The 26,305-nt window shown below is 44.0% G+C and overlaps 1 protein-coding gene across 1 annotated transcript in view; it reads left to right on the top strand.

The window, feature by feature from the left end:
- Positions 1 to 26,305, top strand: part of PAPPA (pappalysin 1) — a 241,998-nt gene that overhangs the window by 7,359 nt on the left and 208,334 nt on the right. Inside the window, exon 2 of the mRNA XM_081282172.1 lies at positions 24,478 to 25,540. Coding sequence (XP_081138298.1) covers positions 24,478 to 25,540 — 1,063 coding nt within the window. The remainder of the gene's footprint in view (positions 1 to 24,477; positions 25,541 to 26,305) is intronic.

Genomic DNA, 26,305 nt, shown 5'->3' with positions numbered 1-26,305 from the left:
AGTGAGGAAGGTGAAAGAATGATTGGCAAACTGACTATATTCCTTAAAGCCAGGTTATGGAGATTTGGGACTTTCATACATTTTTGTCTGTGCTTTTTTTTTTTTTGGCATGTGATGAAAGATCGTCATGATAAAAAATTACAAAAATTAAAAGTACCTGAGAGCCGCAAGAGGAGGTGACATCTTAGATCACTGCAGGTTTGTGAGCTGATGTGTTTGCAGATTCAGAGATTGAAGCTTGGTGAGGGTCAGGGACTTCCGCAAGGTCACACAAAGATTCACCGAAAGTCATGGTACAGTCCAGGCTCCACACACTGGGAGCCCCTCCCATCCTGTACACCTGCAGATGGGTTAACCTGTCCATCTTCAGAGAGCTGGAGGGAAGAAAAGTAAAGAGGGAGGCTTAGGAGGGCCAGGCAGAAGGGGCCAGCAGAGGTTTGCTGGGTAACAAGCTTTTGAATGACAGAATCCTTTGCCATATGGCATTGCCCTATATATTGTGAAACATGTAGCATCCTCAGCCCTGCCTGTAAGAATCCCAGTAAGATCTTCTGGTCCTTGTGAAAGTCCAAGATGTTCTGTAACAATATCAACAATAACAACACACACACATACACACACACTTTCTCACACATACTCCTGGTTTTCATTTCTCTTCATTTCCAACTATTCAGGGAAGGTTCTAGAGCCTTCGACAGCTGTCTAGAGCCCTGGGGGGAGGAATTGCAGAAGCACATGTTTATTGGGGAACTGTTTTGTGGTGTTTGATCATAGAATTCAGGAGTCAGACTGCCTGGGTTTGATTTCCTGACTGTTGCACCTGCTGGTGGCACAACCTTGAGCAAGTTATTTAATATCTCCGGGCTCTACTTTTCCCATCTGTAAAGTGCAGATGATACTGGTTCCTATTTCATGAGGTTGTTTTGAAGATTAACTGGGCCTCCATGTGGAAAATGCTTAGTAATGGAATCTAGAGCATGGAGTAACTCAGCAAATGTTAACTCACATTGGTACTATGTGTGTCTGACCCTTACCACACATAGTTTCTAATTCTCCATAACTCTAGGAATTAAACATGCTTATCTCTTTAGGCAAAGCCAGGAATTACCTTTCCCTCCTTTTCTACTCAGGAAAGATTTATTAGTATCTTAACGTTAAAAAAATTAAATTAAAATGAGAGGCAAACACAGTATATAGATTAATGTTTTGTTTTCCAAAAGCAATGTGTGTGCTCATAAAAGAAAAATGTAAGAAATAGATAAAAACAAGGGACAATTAAATTTGTTTATTCCCTGTACAAGTATTCAACAGTTTTTTTTTAAATTTTCTACTTTTTGCTCCATATAGTTTTAGGCTTTAAAAACTCTTTTTATCCTAAGGGGGTTTATATTCTGGGCAAGGGATTGGTATGGGAGTTGGAAACACTATAAACAAGTACACCTGTATATCACATAACGCCAGGTGAATGTTTATGCAGCAAAATAAAATCCTAACTAGGGACTGTTTGGTAGAAGGACTCAGGAAGAGTAAGGTTTGAATAGAGGGGTCAGGAAGGTTGTCCTGAGAGGTGGCCTTGGGGAACAGATGTAAGAGCAGACGCGGAACTATCTCAAGACAGAGCAGTGCTCTATATACTAGGAGACATCCGTTCTAGACCCAGCCCTTCATTACATTAGTGTGATTTGGGGCAAGTCACTTTCCCTCTCTGAGCCAATTTTCCTCATCTGAAAAATGGGAGTGTTTTCAGTTTATCTGCCTGGGTACTAAATACTCTTCTAGTAGATGCCTTTTAAGCTTCTGTAATCCTGATCATCATGGTCCAAAGACAAAATTGTGAAATCAGCAACCACCGCATTCTTCTTCCTTTTGGGCACATTTTCCTCCACTAGGTGGTGTCTGTGCCTGTCACCCTCAGGGGCAAAGTGCCCGCAGATGAATGTTGGCCCCCATGCCAACTCTCATCCCAGAAAGACCTGGTTCTCTCTAAGTTCTCGTTGACTGGCCACACTTCAAATGTTACTGAGTCTTAGGAAGCAAAATCCCTGTAAGACCAAAGAAACTGTGCGAGAGTCAGATGCACTCGTTTAAGCCACATGTATCATAGATGTGGAACTGAGGGTTGGTGAGGAAAGGGCTTGCAGAGTGACTATCAGTATCCATCAGTGACCAATCTGGGTGAGACTTTTTGTCTTCTAAACCCTAGGCCAGGGAACAGTCTGCTTCTCCCCTATTTCTGAGTTCTTTCCATCAATTAATTGCCATGTCTCTGCTGAGGTATACCATTTATCTCTTATACTTTGGGAGGGTCAGGGAGGGATTCCCAGAAGAGAAGAAACGTTGAGCAGAATCCTGTACAGGCTTAAGCATTCTTTAAATGGTACACGGGAATACCAGAGGAAGATGAGCTGAACTGGAGATTCATAGATCCAGCTATCCACTGGGAATATCTACATGCCCTCCAAACTCAACACGTTTGAGTTGAATTGAATCATCTTTCTTACAAAATTCCTTGTGTCTTTACCTTGGCTTGTGTTGCCAATTTTAGAATGTTGTCCTCAGTATTTACTCAGCTCTCAAACCCCATCCATTCTTTCTGAGCATTTTGTTACCTGAGTCGTTTCCTTCCTTTCTGTGATTAATTCCCTGGTATGGTGATGTCCGCATCTCTGAGCCTCAGCCCCACTTCAATTTAGCCTTCAACACTGGACAGCTAGATTGTTCTAAAATGCAAATCTGACTCTTCTACTCCTAGCTAAAGACTCTTCAGTGACATATGAATTATTTGAAATTCTCCCAAATACATAAGGCTTTTTATTGTCACTTATTTGGCTCATCTTCCTCCGGTATTCCCGTGTACCATTTAAAGAATGCTTAAGCCTGTACAGGATTCTGCTCACGTTTCTTCTCTTCTGGGAATCCCTCCCTGACCCTCCCAAAGTATAACTGATTTCCCCACCTCTCTTACCTATCTGTCTTATTATACTTTTTGCATTCTTATATCAAAACACCTGGAATTCTTTATCACATTTAATTCTTTATCACATTTAATTTAATTGAGTTCTCCATCTCAACTTCTCCAGTGCTTAGCACAGTGCCTGGCATATAAAAGAGCTATATGTGTTTTTGTTTAATGCATGGATGAATGGATAAGAGAACCAGCTGAATATCTAATGATTCTGGGAGAAAGAGTCCAGGAACCCCAGGCATGTTGCATTACGTAACCAAAGCACATGACCTATTGCGTGTGCCACAGTCAGAAACATTACACAGTGGTTAATTCCATTTCCCCTTGAGCAAAGAAGTCAGAAGGGAATAGAAATCTAGTCTTACAAAACAGAGGGAGGAGGGGAGCAGTGTATTTAAGGGCCTCCTCAGCTCACATTGTGGCTTTTCTAATCCAAGCCACATTTTGGCCTTCTTCCCCTCTCAGACCCTGGTCTCTTTTGCAAAGCATTTATTTTTTGTCTGCACTGCAGCACCTAATCCTAAATCTGCTCGGATGTCCCCTCTCCCCTTTATCACTACCTCACTGGGCCTCTAGTGTCCTGGCACTGGTATCTGCTGCTTGGGTTTTCATCCACTTCCCTCCTTCCTGATGGGGGCCTTTCTGTCTTGATCTTGGGAGACTTTTTGGTGACCTCAGGATCTGGAATCCTCTGTTCACTGCTTATATACCCTTGGGGGAGAATACGCATTCGCAGCAGTAGTGACAGTAATAAAAGCACTAGCTTATAATGAACACTTACTATGTGCTGGTACTGTACTGAGGGCTGCACTTTATACCCTCTGAAATTGAGTTAGAAAGTCCCATGACTTACTAAAGGATCCATAGTGAACAGGTGGTGGAACTGGAATTCAAATCCAGACCAGTTGGACTTTATCTCTGTCTGTTCCCAGGGCTTGCCATGTTGCTTGGATAACCCATAAGTGTCCCCTGATAGGGTGAAATACAGGAAAGAAAATGTGAATGAATGAAGGAACCTGAACAATAGTGCCCCTAGTGGCTAATGCACATATTTTAAAAAGAGCGTTTATCGAGTGAACAAAAGAAGCAAGAAGAAAGGAAGAGAAGGATGGAGGAAGGGGAGGGTAAAGGGAGAAAAAATTCAAATGCATATCATAAGACTGTAAAATGATTGACCGAGAAATCTCTATTTTATGCACTGTGTATTTTATTTGCAGGTGACTTTTGAACAGAAAGAACATTTACAGCCACCAGAGCATCCCCCGCCTTTAAGTAGTCTACTGGGGGAAATAGCTTATTTCAAAGATGCTGTGTTTGCCAAAAAGTTTTTTTGGGTTCCTCTTTAGAGACTCAGAGCCTGGGGCGTGTTACCCCAAATGTGCTCAGTGGAGGCACACTGTCTTCTTCTGACATTATGAGGCAAATCAGGGACGTATGTTGGGGGCCAGGCTTCATGAACTATAGAATTCTGAGTGGAAGGCTGACTTTGGAATGTCAGGGCTGCTTTGTGATGTGGCTGTCACTGGAGCCCATCAGACCCTGGCAAAGCCTCTGGTGAGCTCCCAGGATGACTCTTTTACTAAGCAGCTCCACTTAACTGGTTAGATCTGAGTTGCTAAAGCAAACACAAATAGTATCTTTCTCACTCCTTTTCCAGATTCTAGATCTGAAGTGACAGAAGCAGCTTCATCAAATCTGCCCAGTTTACCAATGGGGAAACTGAGGTCCGAGCAAGTTAAATTTGCTTGCTAAGTAAGCTGAGTTTACTTGAGTCAGGTTAAATGGCAAATTTGCAGCAAAATTGAAACTGGAATTCAAGTCTCTTGATTCCTAAATCACTCTTTTCCTTTGTGATGTGGGATGGTTATGGGTCGACATTAGTGAGCTGTTTAGAAACGGCGTGGCTGTTCAATAACTTAGACATTTCTTAGGTGTCAAACCTCTGTCTTAGACATTCTGTGAGGTTCCGTTGGAGATAGAATGTTATTAGGAATGGAAAATCTTCCCCCCTTCCTCCCTTCCTCCCTTTCTTCCTTCCCTTTCCATCCATTCATTTATTTATTTCATAGGTTTTGAGGCATCTTTTTATATCAAACATTGAGCTAAGAAATGGGGGTAAAAAAGAAGAACAAGGCACAATTCCCTCCCTTGAGGAGCACCAGTTGTGGGGGCGGAAGCAGCCTGGTAAACAGATATATGACATCATGGTAACAGCTATAACTAAGCAATTAATAGAGTCCTGGGGAAGCTCAGGGAGAAGCACTGCATTGTGGAATACCCGTCCTTATCGTGGGGACTGGAAAGTTCTCTGTAATTTCAAAGGCATGAGAAGTCTCATCCACTTAAAAGGATCACAGGATTTGTTCATGTACTAGGTGTGATGGATATGTTTGCAGGTGTAGGCCCTGCCTGTATGTCATTTTAAACATAGAACCATAAACAAATGAGAGCACTTCTTTATCCTTGCCTCTGATGTGGACATTGACCCACAGTAGCTTTTAGAAATATGTTGTTAGGAAGTATTTGGACCATTTAATCCATTGCCATATGAACCAAGTCCAGACAGCCCCTTCCTTATATTCGTCCCATAAAGCATTTACTGCACTCTTTTATGGTTGCCTTCAGACTTATCTGTCACTCCCACTTGTCTCTGAGCTCCTTAGAGCAGTGGTTGTAGCTGAGTAAGAGGCACATAGTTGTAATCTCATCAACTTGGGAGGCTGAGGCAGGAGGGTCACATATTTGAGGCCAGCCCAGGCAACTTGGTGAGACCTGGTCTCCAAAAAAATAAAAAATGGCAGGGGTTGTAATTCAATGGTAGAGTACCCCTGGGTTCAATCCCCAGTACCATCAGAGAGAGAGAGAGAGAGAGAGAGAGAGAGAGAGAGAGAGAGAGAGAGAAATCATTTCTGTGTTCTTCTCTGCATCATTTAATTTAGCACAGTCCTAGCCACATCAATAGATGTGAGTAAGCTTTTTTATATGAGTGAAAGGATTTGGAGATGACTCTAAATAAGGAGAAAGACAGGGTGACTGAAATAGGGTGTGTGAAGGAAAAGAATTGATAGTGTGGACCTTAGGAAGGACCACACATAGAGGGAAGACACATTGAATGGCTTTGGCCATTAGCTGTGGCCCTGGCCTCTCTGAGCACTATCTGTTAGCTGTAAGTCTCTTCCCCTCCACTCTCCCTCAGATTTTCCCACCCCATCCCTGGAGAGGATTGCTGAGGTCCCAGGTGCAACTGTACAAGATAAGGGGATATGCCCCTACATCTTCAGCGACCCCTGCCTGTGTCCCAGCAACCTCTCCCCATCTGAGAGTAGGATGATGGTGTCTTCCATGCTCAGTGGCACCTGCCCAGAGCTTGGCACACTGCAGGGTCCAACAAATATTTTTGAGTAGACACCTGAGTGGATAAATAAACATTCACAGGTTGCCTTGTCCAGACTGCTCAGCTCACAGTTGGGGAATCTGAAGGCAAAGAAATCATCCCAAGTTTCACCCCAAGTTAGGCACTGGAGTGAAGGACTGGGGTTGTTTCCCTAACCATTTCTTCTACCTATCATCATGTTCTGGGATTTGAACCCTGCTCCCTTGAACTTAAACGCAAAGACTTCAGATCACTGAATCCTATCATTACATATAATACATCCTTTCCTTTATATCTGGGAAGACTGAAGTCCAAGGTGAGGAAGATATTTGTTCAGGGTCCCACAGTGTGGTAATGACAACACCAAAGTTTCCAAAACAAACCAAGCTCTGCATGTCTCCATAGATTAACAAGTATTTAGTGTGTTCCCAACACTATTAGATGTGGTAGGAAGTAAGACAGTGCAAGTTTCCTTCCCTTGTGGACTTTGTACTCTCATGAAGAGGTGAGAGAGGTGTGTGGGAGGGGGGATAACCCAGTAAACAATGGCGAGAAATTATATCTTGATTGTGAGAAATCCTAAGAAAAATAAAATAGGATGCTGTAGAAAATGACTGGGGTAGAGGACCACTGGTTTGGATAGTAAGGCTGGGGCTTCACTGACAGAGGAGAAAGTAAGGCACATGAAGAGATAAGTGACAGGTGTTAGGGAGAAAGAGTGAGAGATGCTAGTGAACAGACCAGGGACCAGGCCAGTTCCGCATGTGGAAGTATCAAGTGTGCAAGCGTGCATGTGTGTCTGACCTCAAAACAGCCCAAATCACGGGATCTGAATTTTAATCCAAGTGTGTGAGGAAGTTCTCAGAGGGTTCCAACCAATGGAATTGCAATATCTGGTGCACCATTTGCAAAGATCACTCTGACCGCTATCTGGAGAAAGGATTCCACAAAGCCAGGTGGGGAATCTCAATTACAGCATTATCATATGTGAGTTGATTGCTGATATCATTATTTTTGTTATCATTTTTATTTTGATTAATATCATTAGCATTTATTTTCTAATACCCAGTGCCAACTAAAACACCTGAATAGCATTCCTATTTTAGATCAACAGAGGACCAGTGGATTCTCACCCCTGTTGAGAAGAGGTTTGCGAATCTCATGACATTTTTTTTGTAAAAAGTTGAGGTCATACACATTTTTCTGGAGTCCACAGTTTTCACAAGTTTTTTTTTTTTTTTTTTAAGGGACCTATGGTTTCCAAAGAGTGACTTAAATGCTGAAAAACAGGGGGCATACCAGGTCATTTCCTGAAGCTTGTTCCCAGCTCTCAAATTTGAACACTGTCGGGGATCTGTGAAAATGAGAATGTTGATGTTGAGCTGTCATATTGGACTGAGGAATTGCACTTTCCTTCATCTGTACCCTTGATGGAGTAAATAGAATTCAGAGCTTTTTTCCCTCAAAGGAGGAATTAGTTTATTCCTTAGAAATATAATCTACAACTTTGTTTATTCAAACTCTGGTCTCTGTGTTTCTGTGAGATTTTAAATAGGCAAGTTCACTTCTAATGTGGCCTGAAATGGTCCAGCCTGTAATTGTTCCCTGTGGACTTTTCTCGTTAATCCATGAATCCAACCATCCATCCCTCACCAACCAACCCTTCCTTCCTTCCTTCCTTCCTCCCTTCCTTCCTTTCTTCCCTCCTTCCTTTCCTCCCTCCCTTCCCATCCATCTCTCCCTCCTTCCTCTTTTCCTTCCATCCATATATTCATCTATTTACTAAGTTTGTGCTAGAGTTGAGGCAAGAGTTAGGAGACTCCCAATTCTAGATTTTATGATATTGTGAGTTCTTTAAAAAAAATTTCCCTGAAACATTCCACTGAATCCTACACTTCTACAGAGTATAGTTTGAAAACCACTCACTTCAGAAGTTGAAAACTACTTTGAAAAAAATAAAGTGTTCTGCCTGCACAGTTATATAATTATAAGTATTCCCTGTGGTGCTCTGAGTCTCAATCTAGACTACCAGAGGGTCCTTTATCAACACTAACATTTTAGATCAATAACCACTTCTACCCTAGGTCAGCAGGTGGTGGAAAACCAATAGAGATTGTGAAATGGAGCCCTGCTCTTAGGGAAAGGGCTGGGTTCACAGGTGGGAGCAAGGAAGAGAGCTTTCAGTCACTGGGCTCCAGGGCGCTCTCTGTCCACAGCCTCCCAAAGCCCTTGCCCAGCGATGCCGAGCCTTCAGATCTCTGTGTGCCTCTGGATGTAGGATGTGGCAGGAAGCCCTCGTGGTATGGGGTTGTTTCAGTTTCCGAAGCATTTTCGACATGTACCTATCATATTCCCACTCGCCTTGTAAAACAAGCATTTTCATTCAGTACAGTGAGGTCTTTGTATTCTCAACAACAAACACATGGTCTAAGGCTCTCAGACATAACCTGCCTTTTACTCTAGCCCCCACCCCACCCCCACTCCATCCGCCTTTACAAAACCCAGTGTCAGCAGAAATATCTGTTTACAAACAAGGGCTCCAAGAGAACAGTATCAGTAGCTCAAACAAGCTCTGAAACATGCCCCTGGTTTTGTCCTTGGAATCCTTGTGAATGGCATGTATCGCTGGCAGCAGCTTTACAGAAGGCTTCTGTCTTTCCATCTGTCCTCATATCTGGCTTTCACTGTCTCCTTCCACTTACTCATTAAAGCCAGGAGGAGCGTGGACTAGAGAGGCAGTGGAGGCTGGCCTGAACCTCGTGAGTATCTGAGAGAAGGAGCCCAGACAGGGGGAGTTGTTTACAAACAGTAAAACAAACCCAAACACACCAAGCCTGCAGTGCCTTCTGAAGCAGACGCTGGTGGAGGAAGCTGATGGCTATAATAGTCACACAGTGACATGTGGCTCTAGATCATTTTTCTAGGATCACCAGTGACTGAAGTGTCGCTATAGCCACTCTGCTGAAAGTGAGTCTGCTGTAGCTCCCTATTGCTACACATTGTGTAATAATAAAAGCTACCATATTTAATATGTAATTTGGTCCAGGCACTGTCTTAAGTATCTGTATGCCTTCACTATAATCCTTCCAGGTGATCCTCTGATATAGGTATTATTAGTATCCCAGTTTTCCACATGATGAGAGATGAGGGATGCTATGTGAGTTTCCCTAAGTCTGTAGAAAGTAAGTGGTAGAATCAGTTCTCATACTCTAGCCACTCCCCCCAAAACCTCCCCACAGCAGGTCTCAATGCCTGAGCCTCACATTCAACTTACTGTCCAACCTTGTTTCCTACCATAACTTTTCTTAATTTCTCCCGATAGAACTTATTACCCTCAGCACCATGGACATTTTGAAATGAATAGCACCTTGTTGGGGTGGGGGCATTACTGGGCATTTTGGGATATTTAGCAGCACCCCTGGCTTCCACCTACATGCAGCAGCAACCCTCCCCCCAGTTGTGATGAACAGAAATATCTGCAGACATTGTCAGACATCTGCCACCAGAGGACAAAATCTCCACTGGTTGGCAACCAGTGACTTACCCGAGTTCTTCAGATTAGACAAAATTACTTAATGTTCCTGGAACATATGTTCCCACCTCCAAGCTTCTTCTCATTCGAATTCCCCTTGACCATGCAGTGACCTTGGCCTCCTCCTCCTCAATCTTCTCTGCCCTATAATCTGTTTCTTCCTCAACCTCTTTTACATCTTGAGGGGAAATACTACCTTGTTTGGGTTACTGATTTACTTGTTTTCATGCTGTTTTCATATTTTAAAAATGCCCAACACTTCCAAGCTTTTTATTTAGAATCCCCTAAGGAGTCTATAGAAGGTCTTGAGTTAGTTAAAAAGTCAATCTGTTCTATGCATTCAGATTGCTATTGGATTTACCATGTGTCAGGTTGCAAGCTAAACTCGGAGGGTGTAAACTCCTCACCCTTTAAGGAGTTTATGTGATGGATTAAAGGGCCGCAAGGGGACTCAGGCATCAGCTCTGCGTCCTCTCCCAGTTGAATAAGATGGGGGAACCCAGAGGCAGAAGGTAGATGAAACTGAATCCAGGTCCACTAGAGACCAGGATCAAGGCTGAGAAACCATCCTCCACTTAGCAAAACAGTATCAACCTGACATCCGAACAAGCATTGAAATGCCATTTACCCATCATTATAAGAGGTCTCTCAAGTCGAGTTATAATTCACCATTTCCAAGGAGATGTCATAACAACAGAAAACTAACAGCTAGTTTGAAAAAGTCTCTCAGCCCCCTCCAAAATTTTGCATTTATTTCACCTTGTTCATTAATACATCTGGATGACTCCAGATCACCAAATGAGCACTTGGTGGGGCAGCGTGAGGCATTACTCCTGACTGTCAGCTCTGTCATTCTGTGAAGGGGTCACCATATCATTCCTAGCTAATGATCCCCACCTCCCATCAGCTCTCTTCTTCACCAAAGATTCCCTGCTGCCTATGGAATAAACCCCAAGTCTCTTGCCATGCCATTCATAGGTCTTTGCAGCCCCAGCTGTTCCATTTCTCTCTGCTTCTCTGTTCAGCCTCGACCCCCTTAGGTGCAGACATCTTCCACGTCTGCATCTCAACCTGGAGATGATTTCACAGCTTTGCACTCCACCTTCTTCCCAGCTGCTTCTAATCCACCCAAATCCTGTACCTCACCAAGGTGCTGCTCTGTTAAAAGTCACACAGGAAAACTTTCTTGAGCCCTCTCATCAGAATCAAGGGCTCCCTCCACTAAGCCATTTCCTTGTACCTCTGCTACAGAACTTGATTTTTTAGTCTTTATTTATCATTAAAAGGGCCCTTCCTCCTCCTACAGTCAGTTTCCCCCTGTCTGAGCAGCATAATATAAATGCCAAAAACTTAAAGTCTGGATTCTGATGGCCTGGAGTTGAACCCCCACCACTGTCACTCAAACTTGGGCCAGTTATATGGACTCTGAATCTTGGTTCTTTCATCTGCAATATGAAGACAATAATAATACCCCCCCTGCCTGGATCATTGTCAGGATTTTCCATGTTTACTCATGCAAAGAGCTTAGGACTGTGCCTGGCACAAAGATGGCATTGCTCTCCCTGTCTCAGAGAGGAACTGGATGGCAGCAGCCCTGCAAGGTGGAGATCTACCTATCTGGCCTGGTCCTTTTCTTATCTCCCTTTGCTGTCTTTCTCTGCATAAGGTTCACCTCCTTCTGTTGGCCGTGATGAGGTGATGGCAGGCTCTCCTGAGAGAGGTGCTTTTGTTTCCAGAGCTCGGCCACACCGTCTGGGGTGCATTTTTACATAACATGCTATGGCCTGTATCAGGCATGGAATTGATGTCATTTGACTTGCCATGGGGGAATCTTCCCCATTTCTCTCTGCTCCTCGGGTTGACTGCAGGTGTCCTCTCCTAATATGATGCCATTTGGTAGGTGAGGACCCTTGGTCCAGAAATGGAAGGAGGCTGGCTCATCCTTTAGGCAGAGTTGGCACCATGCCTGAGGTCCAAAGTATTTTTAGGGTCCACAAAATTGGATTAATTTATTTTAACATCAGAATTTAAAATAATAACATAATAATAATGCATATATAATAATGAATCTGGCTTCTCAATTGTATTCATCTTTATGCCAATGAAATCATTAGGTGTAAGTCTATATGTCTATCCATACACACACACACACACACACACACAGGAAGGGACATCCAAAGACCAAATAAGAAAAAAAAAAAGAATTCTACAGCCCATGAAAGTTATATTGCCATGAGGGATGAAAAGGGATTTGCCTGGGATCCGTAGTATGTTAAAGACAAATCAAGGCACAAGTTTTTATATTACCCCCAATTCAGAAATATTTGAATATTTAAATTTGGATACTTAAATATTTGCATTTGCAAGAAAAGCCCTAGAAGTTATTTTGCCATAGTCTCTCTCCTTTGGGAGATGAGAAAATGAACACCAGAGAGATGGCACAACTTGCCTGGGGTCACATGGCTTCCTAAAGGCAGCTTGCAGCTAAATTGTGTTTTCCTGTTTCTCCTTTTACTGTTTTGCACAACTGAATCTAATGGCTACAGGATCCAGCCTCCCAACTCATAGATGGGAAAAGTGAGGGCCAGGCTAGAAGGGGCTTCCCTCTGTTGCCAGGACATCCACGATTTCCACATCAGGACTTTTATTCCAGTACTGGAAGGACTGATTGAAACCTCAAAATTAACTTAAATCAGGTTTCCTCACAAACTTTGGGTACATATATCTTTCATTAAGCAAATGCTTGTCGAGTACTTACATCCAAGGCACCACACAGAAGGTTCTAGATTCAGAGTGGTGGCAGACATGTACTCATTATGCTCATGGACTTGTAGTCTAATTGAGTAGACAGTCATTGGAGGGTGACCTCCAAAATGAATCAAACTGTTAGCAGTGGTAGTTGCCATGAAGGGGAAACAAGACCAACAACCAAACACCCCAAACAGTGTTAAGATCTGAGAAAGACAGGAGAAAAAAATAAAAAGTCCCTGCCCTCAAAACTACTCATGTGAGTTATGAAGAAATGGCCACATGTTGTATGCCTGGTGCAAAAAGATGCATGGGCCAGAGACTGACTACATCTGTGTCAGAGGATGCAGATGGCAGGGCCCATCGTGTTTATGTGCTGAAGGTACAGACTCGTGTCTTCTAAAGCAATAACACTGACATTAGTCTTCAAGATTGAAAAATAAGACAGAGGTAACAGGGAGGCATTTCTACCTGGAGGAAACAGTGTGGCCAAAAGAGAGGGACCCAACCATCATCTGTCTGCACCCTTAAAAACAAGATAAGATTAATTTCTGAAATGCAAAGTGAAAGTTGGTCTTGACCCTGAGATGATTAAAAAAAAAAGGTTAGTTTGTCTCTTTGGGGGGAAGAGTGAAAAATGGGATTTTGGGAAGATGAATCTGGTGATGCTTTATAGATTGTACGGGGGCGGGATAAAAGGACTGGAACATGGGCCAGTCAGGGGATTTCCAATAATGGTGGTGATGTGTTGAGCACCAAATGTATGCTTTCTGGTACATGATGTCCCCAACCCTTTGTGGTGGGTAATAGCATATTAATTTTACGAAGTAAGAAAAGAAAGGATCAGACAAGAGTTAGAACTTGACTGTATCTCATACTATATGATAGCAGAGCTAAATTTGAAACTGCAACTCACTCCTCATCTTGAAAAGCTAAATGAAAAGCTAAGTTCCTGTGAGCTTAGGAACCTGTAGATAGAATGCTGTAGCCACAGAACATGTAGATCAATAATTGTAGTCAATATGTAGTCAATAAGTATGTTAAGTACCTACTAAGTGTTTCCATTATTCGAGGCAGTACAGATTACATTCACCCTTGCAAACATCTCTCACACACACACACACACACACACACACACACACACACCACATGCATGTGCATGCACACACACTATTACACACAGGGATAAAATTGGAGTAGTCAAGAAGCTCTAAGTTATTATTAAAGCAAAACTGGGAGGAAGTCATCATGTCAGGAAAGCCTTCTTTTCTTCTCCAGTAATGCAAATGACCATCACTGTCTCAATGTTTGGAATTCAAGTAGTGTTGGTAGCATTACATTGATCCATCTGTGGCTTTGGAGATCCATGCAGAATATCCTTCTGAGATTATTGGTTACACTTCTCTCTTCTGTTTTCTCCAATTCTCTCCTGGTTGTGGTTGTTTCTGGGTGAATTTGGTCATTCTTATTCTTATACTCCCATACTGAAACCCATTTCTTGGGTGCTTATTTTATGCCAGGCACTTTTCTAAATGTTCTGTGAATGCTGTTTTATATCCTCCCAACCAGAGCTGAGCTGACATCATGTCGGAGCCAGGACTTAACAGAGCTATGTTTGCTCCCAAACTGTGCTTTTAATCATCAGACTGTCCATCATTCTTGCACTGAAGCAAACACCCTCACATGCACTCCTATATTCCCTCCTTTATGCATGCATACATACCAGCATTGCATCATCATTAATCAGTGCTTTCCACATACCAATCATTGTGCATCCTCTAAGGATACCAAATTGTCACTTGCCTTCTGGAACCTCCCTTGCCCTGTGTTCATTCAGAGCAATGATTGTTTTTTTTTTTTTTTCTTTTTTGTGGTACTGGGAATTGAACCTGGAGTCTTGCATATGCTAGATAAGTGCTTCACCACGAGCTACGTTCCCAGCCTCATTCACAGCAATGATCCCACTTGGAAACCCCAATTCAGAGAATCACTTTTCTTTCTAAAATGACTTCTTGTATGGACAGATGGATGGTGCTGATTCTGATTGGAATGGATTGCACACACGCTGCTCTACAACTTCAAATTCTCTGCCCTTAGATTAATGTAGAGTTATGGTATAAATCTGTTTAAAGCACGAGTGGAGATGGTGAGATTATCACTCAGGGTTATTTCATGAGGCAAGAGGAGGAGGTGCAGAGGGCATCGATGTGTGCTGGATTTGGAGCTAGGGCTCAAATCCTGGCTTTGCCTCTCACAAGGTGTGTGACGCTGGTAATTTCACTGCCCCTCTGGGAGGCTCACTTTCCCCATTAGTATGAACAAAATCATCATTTCTATCTTGTCTCCTGTAGAGAGTGTTGAGAGAAGCAAATGAAAGAAAGTTGATTTGTATATTCCATAATTTCAAAGAAACTTAAGATGCTTCTGTATTATTATAACTAACAATGCATACTCAATATTGGGTAGACTTAAAAATTAATTATATGAAAAACAAATATTTAACTAAATAAAAAAGAATTCTTGCTTATAATTTCCATAGAAAACAGTATGTTGGTTAAGTTTTAGCCTTAGGATCAGAGAGCCGGGTCTAATCCTATTCCTGTTCCTACAGTTCAGGTGACCCTTGCCAAATCACTTGCTGCCCTCTGAGTCTCAGTTTCCTCACTTGTAAAATGGGACAAAGAAAACTTATTTCATTAAACAGTTGTAATCACTTTAATGAGATGATACATGTAAAGTTCTTGACCTTATACATGGCACTTCATGAATGGTGGATATATTTATTTCTCAATAGGTACATGTAGCTATGTCTGGCATTAGAACAAATCAGAGTAGTAATGCTAGGGATAGTATAAGGAGGTGGTATGGTAATAATAGGGCTTCCTAATTGCAAAATACCAGCTCCTATTATATCTATATTGCATCAACAGAAGGACCAGCTCTAGCTAGCTCTCAGTGAGATGTGCAACTATTAAAGTAGAAAAAAACTGGAAATGCTGCTGCCCTCTTCTTCCCCCTGTTTCTTTGTCTTTTTTCTTCATCTCCTCTACTACATCCTTTTTTAGGTTGATATGCACCTATTTCATTGACAATGTGTGAGAAAAGAGAGCAGTGAGCGTGTGTCTCGATTTCAGAGAACGGTGACAGAAAGGATAATGTATAACAGCACAGGCGAAGGGGAAAAAATAGCCCTGATTCTGTGGAAAAGGAACAGACATTTATTATGAATATTAATAAAAAAAGTGCAGCTACCTTTATCATGGGATATGCAAATGCATGTTTGCTGTCTCTCACTAAATCCTCAAAATGGCACTGGGTGTTAAGTACTTGTTATGTCAGTTTACATATGAGGGAACTATCAAGGAGGTGCAGAGATTCTGCCCCAGGCTACACAGCTAACAAGGAGCAGAACTGGGATTCGAAAAGATCAGTCTGACTCCACAGTACATGTGTTTTAGCTTGTTATGTTGCCAGTGGCCACGTGCCAAGTTCTGTCATGTTCATTATCTCATTAGCTCCCCCTGCAACCATCAGAGGAAGATGTATTATCCCCATTTTACAGGTGAGAGGGCTAAAACTAGAAGAGGTGCCCTGACTTCCCAAGTCACATGGCTAGTAAACGACAGAGCCAGCATTTGACCCCAGGTTGGTCCATCTGTAAAACCCTGACCTTTCTATGCCTACACGAACTGCTTACGCATGAGCAAAGGGGGCAGGCTGGAGAGTCAAGAGCCAGAGGGAAACACATGTATACCTGGAATCCCCAGGAGCACTTTGCCACTCCAAATGCACTACGTGAGTCAGTATGTTGATGAAATGTAAGGGTTTGAGGAACCCCTAAGATACTCTTCTCAAAATCACCTCATATCTGAATAGCTTGAAGTCGTTTGTAAGGAAATATGCATCCATTTATCTCCTTTCTCCATCAAAAGAGATCTGTGAAGTATTCAGGCTAGGACTTTCCATCCCCAGTGCACATGCAGGAGAACTGGGGCTCAGAGAGTTGAATTAACCCATCCAAGGTCCCATAGCTACTCAAACAGCTGAGGAGAACCATGGAGTCAGGGAGCTCCCAGATCATTTCCCCCAGCAAGGATGAGAATCCAGGTAGGAGAGCAGATAGAGATAGCATTGTGGATGCTTATTCTGCAGCTCCTTGGCATTGGGAAAGGGAAACCTGGTCCTGCCCATGGTCTTCCATGACCAAAGCGGAGGAAACACCTAAGCCAATCTTGACCTTGTGAACTGCTCTGTATGCTTACTTCTGATGCTCTTGCTTCACTGATTCCAGAATAGGATGCCCAGAACTCCAGCCAGTTTGACTCACTTTAAGTCCCCTCCTTCCACCGAGCCTAAGGGGAACCTTTGAGCCAGGATGACCCTGGAGGGTTAGGAATGCTGAGGAAAGGCCCTCAGGTGTACTCTCCAGGGACATCCCAGCCTTCCCCTAAATGGTTGGTGGTACCAAGTCCTTCGGGTCATTTGGGTGATTCTCCCCCTGACTGAACCTTCTGCAAGGACATGGGTATACTTAACCCAAATCTGTCTGTTTTAATCACTCTCCTCTGGACAGATGAAAGCTTTCCATAGTATTGCTCTCTCAAGCATTCCTCTGTGGCTTTGATACCGGCGATTAAATCGAGGAAGGGAAAACAAAACAAAACAAAAAAAGGACCCGTTTCAACCTTTAGCTCTTAATTTTTTTAGTCTCTTGAAAGAAACCAGATTGTTGACCTAAATTCCCTGCTTTCATCCCCACATCCTCTCACCTCTGCTTGTATTCTCCTGGCAGATGTCCCACAGCTAGTGGGCATCCTGAAATCGGAGGGCCTGGACTGTCTCCCCCACCAGGACCTTACATCTCCCTCAGTGGGAGCCCGGGGCTGGATATCTGAAGGAGCCAGATCTTTAGAGTCCAGAGGCTGACATAGAAGGGACCTCTATGACCATTTGCTGTGACCTTGCCATCTGATAGGGAGGGAAGAGGAGGAAACTCTGAGGTGGGACCTCTTATCTAGTGACCCACAGCACTGCAGCAACAGAGCTGGGAACAACAGCCTTGACTGAGGGTGAGGGATATTCCCCTGCAGGAAAGCATGCTGGGGTCAACTTTGCCTCTAGAGTCAGACAGAGGGCAGGCAGAATCAGATCCAATTCCCCCAATCCCTACATGGGATCCTTGGAAAGAAAAACAACTTAGCTTCTCCACACCTCAGTTTCCTTATCTGCCAAATGAAAATAATAAAGCCCATTTCCCTGGCTTGTTATAAGATCCTAATGGGGTATCTGCACCTTGAGAAACTTATACATGAAGGTTTTCAAAGACTATTATTGTTATCATTTATTTGAAAATACTACTTTTAATAGAGAAGAGTGACCTTGGTAGAGTTTTCTCTCCTCCTGTATTTACTCCCCTAATGAGCCAAAATAAATTACAGACTGGATATCAATTGCCATCTTTTGCTAATTCTCCTCCTTTGACAGTGATGAAAGAAAATCAAATGTTATCAGTGCTATTGAGTTTAACCATCTCAGGAAAATAGCATAGGAAAAGCCACAGGATGGAGACATGACCAGGGTCTCCCTGAGCTGTGGGGAAGCTTAACTAGAAGTCAGGATACATGATTTCCAGCCCTTCCTACTGGGAGTTGCTGTGTGGCTTTGGGCATTGGACAGCTCTTCTCTGACTCTCAAGTTATCTCACCTTTAAATGGCAGCTATGTGTGGCACAAGGTCTCTGTGAGGATTACAGGAAGTATCTCAGCCTGGGAAGCAGTAGCTGCAAGTTCAGCACACAGCAGGGGCTTTAAACGCAAATTCACATGGAGACACAGGGCACCCTTCCCCAGGGTGCATGGTGCATGGTGACCGCACCACCAATTTAGGAATCCTCCTAATATAAACTTGGCTCCTCTCAAAAGAGGAATTGAATACATTGACACACTCCATCATAATGCAGGAGTAATTCTCAACTGGGAACAAGTGGGCAATGGGATAGATTTTAAGGAAATCCCAGAGAGAGAATGTAGAAAGCTCATGGAATGACGGTGTGATCCTTTGGCAGGGCTGCCCTAAGGAAGGGGCACAGATGACGTGGATTAAAGAAGAGAAACTTTATTTTCTTACAGTTCTGGAGACTGGAAGTCTGAGATCCAGGGATTGGCAGGATTGTTGTCTTCTGAGGTCTCTCTCCTTGGCTTGCAGGTGGCCGTCTTCTCTCTGTGTCCTCACCTGGCTCCCTCTGTACACTTAGGTGCCCTAATTATCCTCTTCTTCCAAGAACACTGGTCTTACTGGATTGGGACCCACCTAGTGACTTTACTGCAATGTAATTACCTCTTTAAAGACCCCTTCTCTAAATACAGTCATATTCTGAGCTACAGGGGCTTATGACTTCAACCTGTGCATTTTTAGGGGGGCACTACTATTCACATACAGAAGAAAAGAAAGATGGAAGGCAATCAGAGGACAACAGCAATCTCAGGAGGGGGGAAAAAGGCATTATAAAAACTGGAAGTTGGAAAAACCTTGGGTCAGAAACCATCAAGCAAGAAGGCCAGTGCTGGAAGTTCTGATGCAGTTAGACAAGCTCAGGAAACATTGCATACTGCAGAAAAAGAAAGAGGCCAGGGGTGGGCTTGCAGCTCAGTGGTAGAGTACTTGACTCATACATGTGAGACACTGTGTTCCATCCTCAGCACCACATAACAAATAAATAAAGTTATTGTGTCCAATAACTAATGCAGGAAGGAAGGAAAGGGCTTAGACAAGTCCTGAGTCCCAGGCAAGTGTGTGAACTCAATAGAACAACCTCCTGACTAGGGCTAAAGAACCATGGATTCTGAGTCCATGTTTAGGTCCAGGCAAAGAATGGCAGGGAAAGTCACCTCCTGGCTTGTAGTTCAGTACAGCTTGCTTGTGTTGGCGCTGCAGGACTTGCAGAAGTAGCCCTGGAAGGGGGCTGTGCCTTCAAACAGCCTACAATAAAATGCTTGGCACTTGGCAATTGGTGCAGTGATGTGATTCCAGGCCTTGGTCTGGGAATCTTGTAGGACTGACTACTGCCCTGTGATACCTTGGACATCCACTTGTTCTTTCTGAGCCTCAGTTTACTCTGAAGAGTGGGCTCTGCTGACAGCTTTGTAAAGGAGATGAATGCTTGAGCACATGGTATTTAGTCACTTCTAAAGAAAGGGTAGCGTGCTTTTACAGAGAAGGCAGAAATACAACACACTCGATAGGACACCTATGACATATCAGGCTGTGTGTCAAGACACTGAACATTTGCCAAGGAACCAAACAGACTCATGTTGGGCAAGGGGGCATTGAATGAGTGATGGGTTTTAGGACATGCAGGAGTGGGATAAATACCAGGGACAGAGATGTGTCAGGGCCTAGGGTGGCTGGGGGTGCTCAGACCATATAATGCCTTGGGGTATAACTTTCAAGTGATTTTTAAAGGGTGCCCCTCATTCCCAGAGTATTCTCCCAGGACAGCTCTGGCCAAGATTTGGGGGGCATCCCCTACCTCTGCCTTCGGCCTTTGGGTTTTCCTCTTTTATGCATGTCTTGCTCTTTGGGAGTGAGGTTGAATGGTGCGATGAGAAGAAAAAGAGACAATGTTTTACAGTTAAACTTAATGTTTATTTAAACATCAGGTTTCTGGGGAAATTTGAAGCCCTTTGTGTATCAAGCTTAGCTGTAGAAAGATAGGGACCTATTAGAAGACCAGCTGACCAGGGTTTCAGTGTCTTAACAGGAGCCCCTCTCCTGGTATGGCCCTCCACTGCTCTCCTGCTATGCAGTGTGCCCAGACACCTCCTTGAAGTATAAAAGGATTCTTGATACTTTCACTGTCGGTTCCTGCAGGCCTATAGCATTAGGGCAGGAATATTGCTAATTATATGTAGATGGTGTGCAGAATCACAGGTGGACTCCACTCTGTTGCATGTCCCTTGGGATCATCCCTTGGTCTCATATGGTAGTGCTGACTCCAGACTCACTAGCACCAATTTGAAAACCATGATTCCAGCTAGCTGAACAACTGGGGAAGGGCACTGTGGATATGTGCTGGAACTTTGGTATCCTCCAGAGAATACGGTTCTGTGTCCTGTGTGGAGAGACACAGAGGATAGGAAACCAAGCCTAGAGGAATTGGGAATGAAATAAGACATCCAATTCAAATCAACACGTATTTTTTGAGCACCATGAACATACAAGGAACCATTCTAACAGGGAACAAAAGACCTCTTAAATTCCAGTGGGGGATCATTTCATCAGGACCCCTCCTTTTACAGAAAAGGAAAATGAAGCCCAGCAGCATAGAGGGGAGAGTTTGACTTGTCCCAGGCAAGGTCACCTGGCATGCCAAGTGCAGATCTCTGGGGCCAGATCTCTGGTTTGGAGCTGGTGGTACATGGATACTTCCCTCCCAGCCCCCTGAAATGTGACTACTATTGATTACGTTACTTTCATATAGAAATAAAGCCCCATTGCCATTAGACTTCCTATCCCTGTTTCAGCCCACTTATTTTCTTCCACCACTTACCAGGTAAACATTTCCTCTGAACTTCTGAAGCCACTTCTTCAAGGTTCTCATTTCCCTTCATATGTTTCCTCTTGGTTCCACTGAAAACCCTCTCTCTGCCCTTCCTCTCTGCCTCCCGGGGCTAAGCTACCCCTTACTCCTGGGCTCTGGGCTGCGGCATCTGGCCTCTCTCAATCCTCCCCTCTTTTCTCTAAACTGCAAACAGAGGTGGCCCCAGCCACGGAAGGCTTCTGAACTGAGGGCTCCCTACAGATGTGTAAACATTTTACCTTGCTAACCAGGCAAGCCGCCTTCCAAGGGCAACAGGAAAACCAGGGGCTAGGAGCCCCTGGCAAAATAAAAACCTGCGGGAGAGAGAGAGAAAGAGTGCATAAGATTCTGTTTCAGATTTGAATTTTCTCATTAGAAGACCCTTCATTTTCTTTTTGTGGCAGGACGGAGTAGACAGGGGAGGGAAAGAAGTGGAGCTAAGATACGGGCTGGACATGAATGTGGTGACTTCAGCAACCTCTGCTCCTGTTGATTCCTGATGTGCAGAGAGATCTGGGGCAATGGGATCCAAATTTGGAGTCCAGTCTTTGTCTTTGGAGGGAGTTGGCAGGGAGGTAGCTTTTTATATATAGTCTCTTAGTATCATCTAAGCTGATGGGGATTTATGATTTATAAGAAGGGCTTGTCCGTGGGATTGAGGGGACTTGTGCCTTCATTCCAGCTCTTAACCAATTAGGCAAGATACCTTCAGGGCACCTTCTCTCTTTGGCTTTGTTGCATTTTATTTCTGGTTGTTTCCTACTTTTTCATCTTTGATGTTACTCCCAGACCTTCCAGCATCTTAAGAAGGAACTCTTCTTTGGACAGCCATTGTATGCCAGGGACTCTATATCCACTATGTCATTTAAGTGTGACAACATATGAGGGAATTAAGGTCCACAGAGGGGAAGTGACTTTGTCCCTGATGTACTGATAGTAATTGCTGTCATTAGAATTCAGGCAGATTATCCTGAGTCCAAAGATCCTGCCCTTTCTCCCCATACCAAGAACACATTCTGCCCTCTGAGTCTCTCTGTCCTTTAGCCATGGAGATACAAAGTATTGTCTTTTACTCTGTTTGGTCCTTAAAGTCCTTGCCTTGTCTCTTTTCCCACTCTGTTCAGAATCACATGTCCCGTGCTTATTCATGAGACACTAATGGAAGGCCTGCTGCAGCAGGTGCTGGACAGGTTATGGAGATGATGACCCAGACATGGTCCTCACTCTCAAGAATACCCAGGCTTGCAGAGAGGAGGCATGGGAAGTAACATAGGCAACTCTAGAACCGGACAGCCAGTGTCAAGTTTCCTAAAAGTAGAACAGGTTCAGTGGAGGGAGTGATTTCTACTCACAGGGCTGGCATTGGAAATCCTGGAATAAGGGAAATCAGACTGGGTCTCAGTACATAATGGGGAACTTCATTCAGTCCCCTGCTTGACCACACAGAGAACCAAGACCCAGAAGATTTAATTGGTGTCTTGCCAAGGTCACTATAACCATAAGAGTAGGATGACTGTGGATGGAGACTCTGACCTGAAATATGGTTCAGCAGGGAATGGGAAGAGAGGTGTAGGTGGGCCTAGATCCTCAGCCAAAATCCTGGCTGTGTTAGCAGCTAGCAGGGATTTATATAAATTCTCAGGTCCCAGAGCCACAAAGGAGTAAAGACTGTGTGGGCCTCCTCTATTGATTTTTCTGGACACTCTCCATGCTCTTTGGATGAGCATAATGGCAGATGCACACTCAGAGTTATGGTGACCGCAGTGATTCTCCATCTGAGAACAGGGACTGTCTTTCTAAATGAGCATCATCTATTCATTCTCATCTCCCTCTCTTTCTCCTCCCACCTGGCCTCATGCATCATCTGACACTTAAAATACACTCTTAATTAGAAAGTCCTCTTCCCTATCCAACAGCTTTGTTTGTGCCAAGGACACTGGGTATATTCCAGAAAGGCTAGGAACAGGGGATTGGTAAGTATAAAGATAATTAGATCCAGAGAGTATCCACTAAGCTACTTCTTAACATTCTCAGAATAAGTCTAGGGATGCCTGGCTTGGAAAGTCCCCAAACATTTAGCTAAAGCATGTGATACCCCCCAGGTAGCTGAGTGGTCCAAATCCCTGAGGCATGAGTAAAGGGGTAGGAGATGCTACGAAACTAGCACACAGGACAGTGAATTCCAGAATCTTATAGAACTGGGATCCACTTACCAACCAGTTGACCCTGACCCTGTCTCTTCCCTTTCTTTAATTGCCATATCAATCTTGACACAAATTAGAAACTTAGTGTCACTGATGTATTAGCTGAACTAATACATATACAGACCTTGACACAATGTCTGGCCTGCAAAGAAGCTTTGTGGACTTTGCTCTAATGTACTAATAATAATTATCTAGGCATTCCTGGCCTCTTCTTATGTTAAGAGGGTACACGTGTGTCTATGGATTATATATGGATTAGTACTAGAGAAAAGCAAGCTAAATTGGGTCTTAGGAGATTTGTCAATGATTCCACGGAATGCAACAAATGCTTTCCATTCTATGGGTCTCAAGTCCCTCACCCAGAAAGAGAAGGAGTTGGAGGTGATGATCTTCAAAAATGGTTCAGCTATTAATTGTCTGCCTTTCTTTGGGGATGCACATTAGGGCTTAGCCAAGATTCTTGTTAGAAATAGCCCTTTTCAGTCCTTGGCCCTCACTTTTTTAAGCCAAGTTTCCACAGGGTTGACACCTCAGATCATTGAATGACTGCTAAGTGGATCCTAGGGAATGCCCTTTTAAATGAGCACCTTCCATTTATCACCGCCTCCCACTATTCCTCCTTTCACAACAAATATTATACTACAATTAAAATACTCTCTCCACTGGTCTTCTTTCCCATTCAACTCTTTGCGAAACCAACGGTTTACAGGTTTTTTTTTTTTTTTTTTTTTTTTTTTTTTTTTTTTTTTTTTTTTTACCACTGTTCTTCTTAAGTTTTCTTTGGGGGAAGCACCCATTTTTCCAAAGTTTTCTTTCATGTGCCATATTGAAAAATGGCAATAAAACTGCTTGAATTCAAGTTGTAGTTAGACTGCTTGGAATATAGCTCCCTTGCCCTCTCAGTCCTCCAGCCTTCTCCTTGCCCTTGGGGAGGTCCCAGAGGCAGGGTCCCATCAGGGCAGTTTGAAAACAACTAGTGCAGAATATCCTGATATATATTTAATCAGAGAAAAATAACTTTCCCACCTTCTCCTTCCATCCTTTATTCATTGATCTTTTTCCTTTGGGGTCACACAGGGCTGTATGACAAATGCTCTTACACCTCACGAGACCGAGGATGGGTCGTGGGCATTCACACTGTCAGTGATCAAGGCAACAGAGACCCACGCTACTTTTTCTCCTTGAAGACAGACCGGGCCCGGCAAGTGACCACCATCAATGCCCACCGCAGCTACCTCCCAGGCCAGTGGGTATACTTAGCTGCCACCTATGATGGTCGGCTGATGAAGCTCTATGTGAACGGTGCCCAGGTGGCAACCTCTGCGCAGCAAGTGGGTGGCATATTCAGCCCGCTGACCCAGAAGTGTAAAGTGCTCATGTTGGGAGGCAGTGCTCTGAACCACAACTTCCGGGGCTACATTGAGCACTTCAGTCTGTGGAAGGTGGCCAGGACTCAGCAGGAGATACTGTCCGACATGGAAACCCATGGCCTCCACACCCCTCTACCTCAGCTCCTCCTCCAGGAGAACTGGGACAATGTGAAGCGCACTTGGTCCCCCATGAAGGACGGTCACAGCCCCCGAGTGGAATTCAGCAGTGCTCATGGCTTCTTGCTGGATACGAGTTTGGAGCCCCCTCTGTGCGGGCAGACGCTGTGTGACAACACAGAAGTCATCGCCAGCTACAACCAGCTCCCGACTTTCCGCAGGCCCAAGGTGGTGCGCTACCGCGTGGTCAACCTGTACGATGATGACCATAAGAACCCCATGGTGAGCCGCCAGCAGGTGGACTTCCAGCACCAGCAGCTGGCCGAGGCCTTCAAACACTACAACATCTCCTGGGAGTTGGAGGTGCTGGAGGTGAACAAGTCCTCTCTGCGCCAGCGCCTCATCTTGGCCAACTGTGACATCAGCAAGATCGGGGATGAGAACTGTGACCCCGAGTGCAACCACTCGCTGACTGGCCATGACGGTGGGGACTGCCGCCACCTGCGCCACCCTGCCTTCATGAAGAAGCAGCAGAATGGTGTGTGTGACATGGACTGCAACTATGAACGGTTCAACTTCGATGGCGGGGAGTGCTGTGACCCCGAAATCACTGATGTCACCAAGACGTGCTTTGATCCTGACTCTCCACACAGGTAAGACCCTCCTGGGAAGAAGATGCCCAGTAAAGAGCTGAAAACTCTGCTCCATTTTATAGATAAGATCCCCTGAGGCCTATAGGGTGAGGACAATTTGGTCATGCAGCAGTTTAATGATCAGGGCGAGTCTATTGCTCAGGCAATCAAGAGGACCATGTGCAAGCATAGTTCATTATTCATCTTGAGAATTTCCCATTGGTCTTGAAGAAAGACTCAAAGCCCTGTGTTCTCAAAGAACTCAGTTTATATTGGTTGGCACACAATGAGTACAAAAATCTATGTACTATGTATAATGGAGTAGTTTAGAGCTTTGCCCTTCAGTACAGAAGTCTCTTGCCCGTGACAATTCAAATTTAAATCAGTTAAAACTAAATAACATTTAAAATCTAAATCCTGAGTTGCATGAGCCCTATTTCCAGTATGAGGTCACCATAGGTGGCTAGTGGCCACCATACTGGATGGAGCAATATGGAATATTTCCATCATCATGGCAAGTTCTAATGGACAGTGCTGGTGGAGCTGGAGTCGGTGGAGTCAGACAACCTGGGCCTGACCTCAACTCTACCATTTTCTTACTTTGTGACCTCTTAGAAGCTTCTAAAGAAGTTTCCTCGTCTGTAAAATGGGGATGAATATAGCACCTACTTGGTTCAAGTTGCAGTGGGGACTGAGAGGATGTATAAAGTGAAGTCTCTTTCCATCAGTGGCTAGCACATAATTAGCTCTTGATCAGTGTATTTGTCATTCCTTGTCTAATGAATG

This window comes from Spermophilus citellus (assembly GCF_964194105.1).
Source record: "Spermophilus citellus genome assembly, chromosome: 2".
NCBI classification, from domain to species: Eukaryota; Metazoa; Chordata; class Mammalia; order Rodentia; family Sciuridae; genus Spermophilus; species Spermophilus citellus.
Note: the sequence above shows the minus strand (reverse complement) of the source record. Positions and strands in the feature narration are given on the sequence as shown.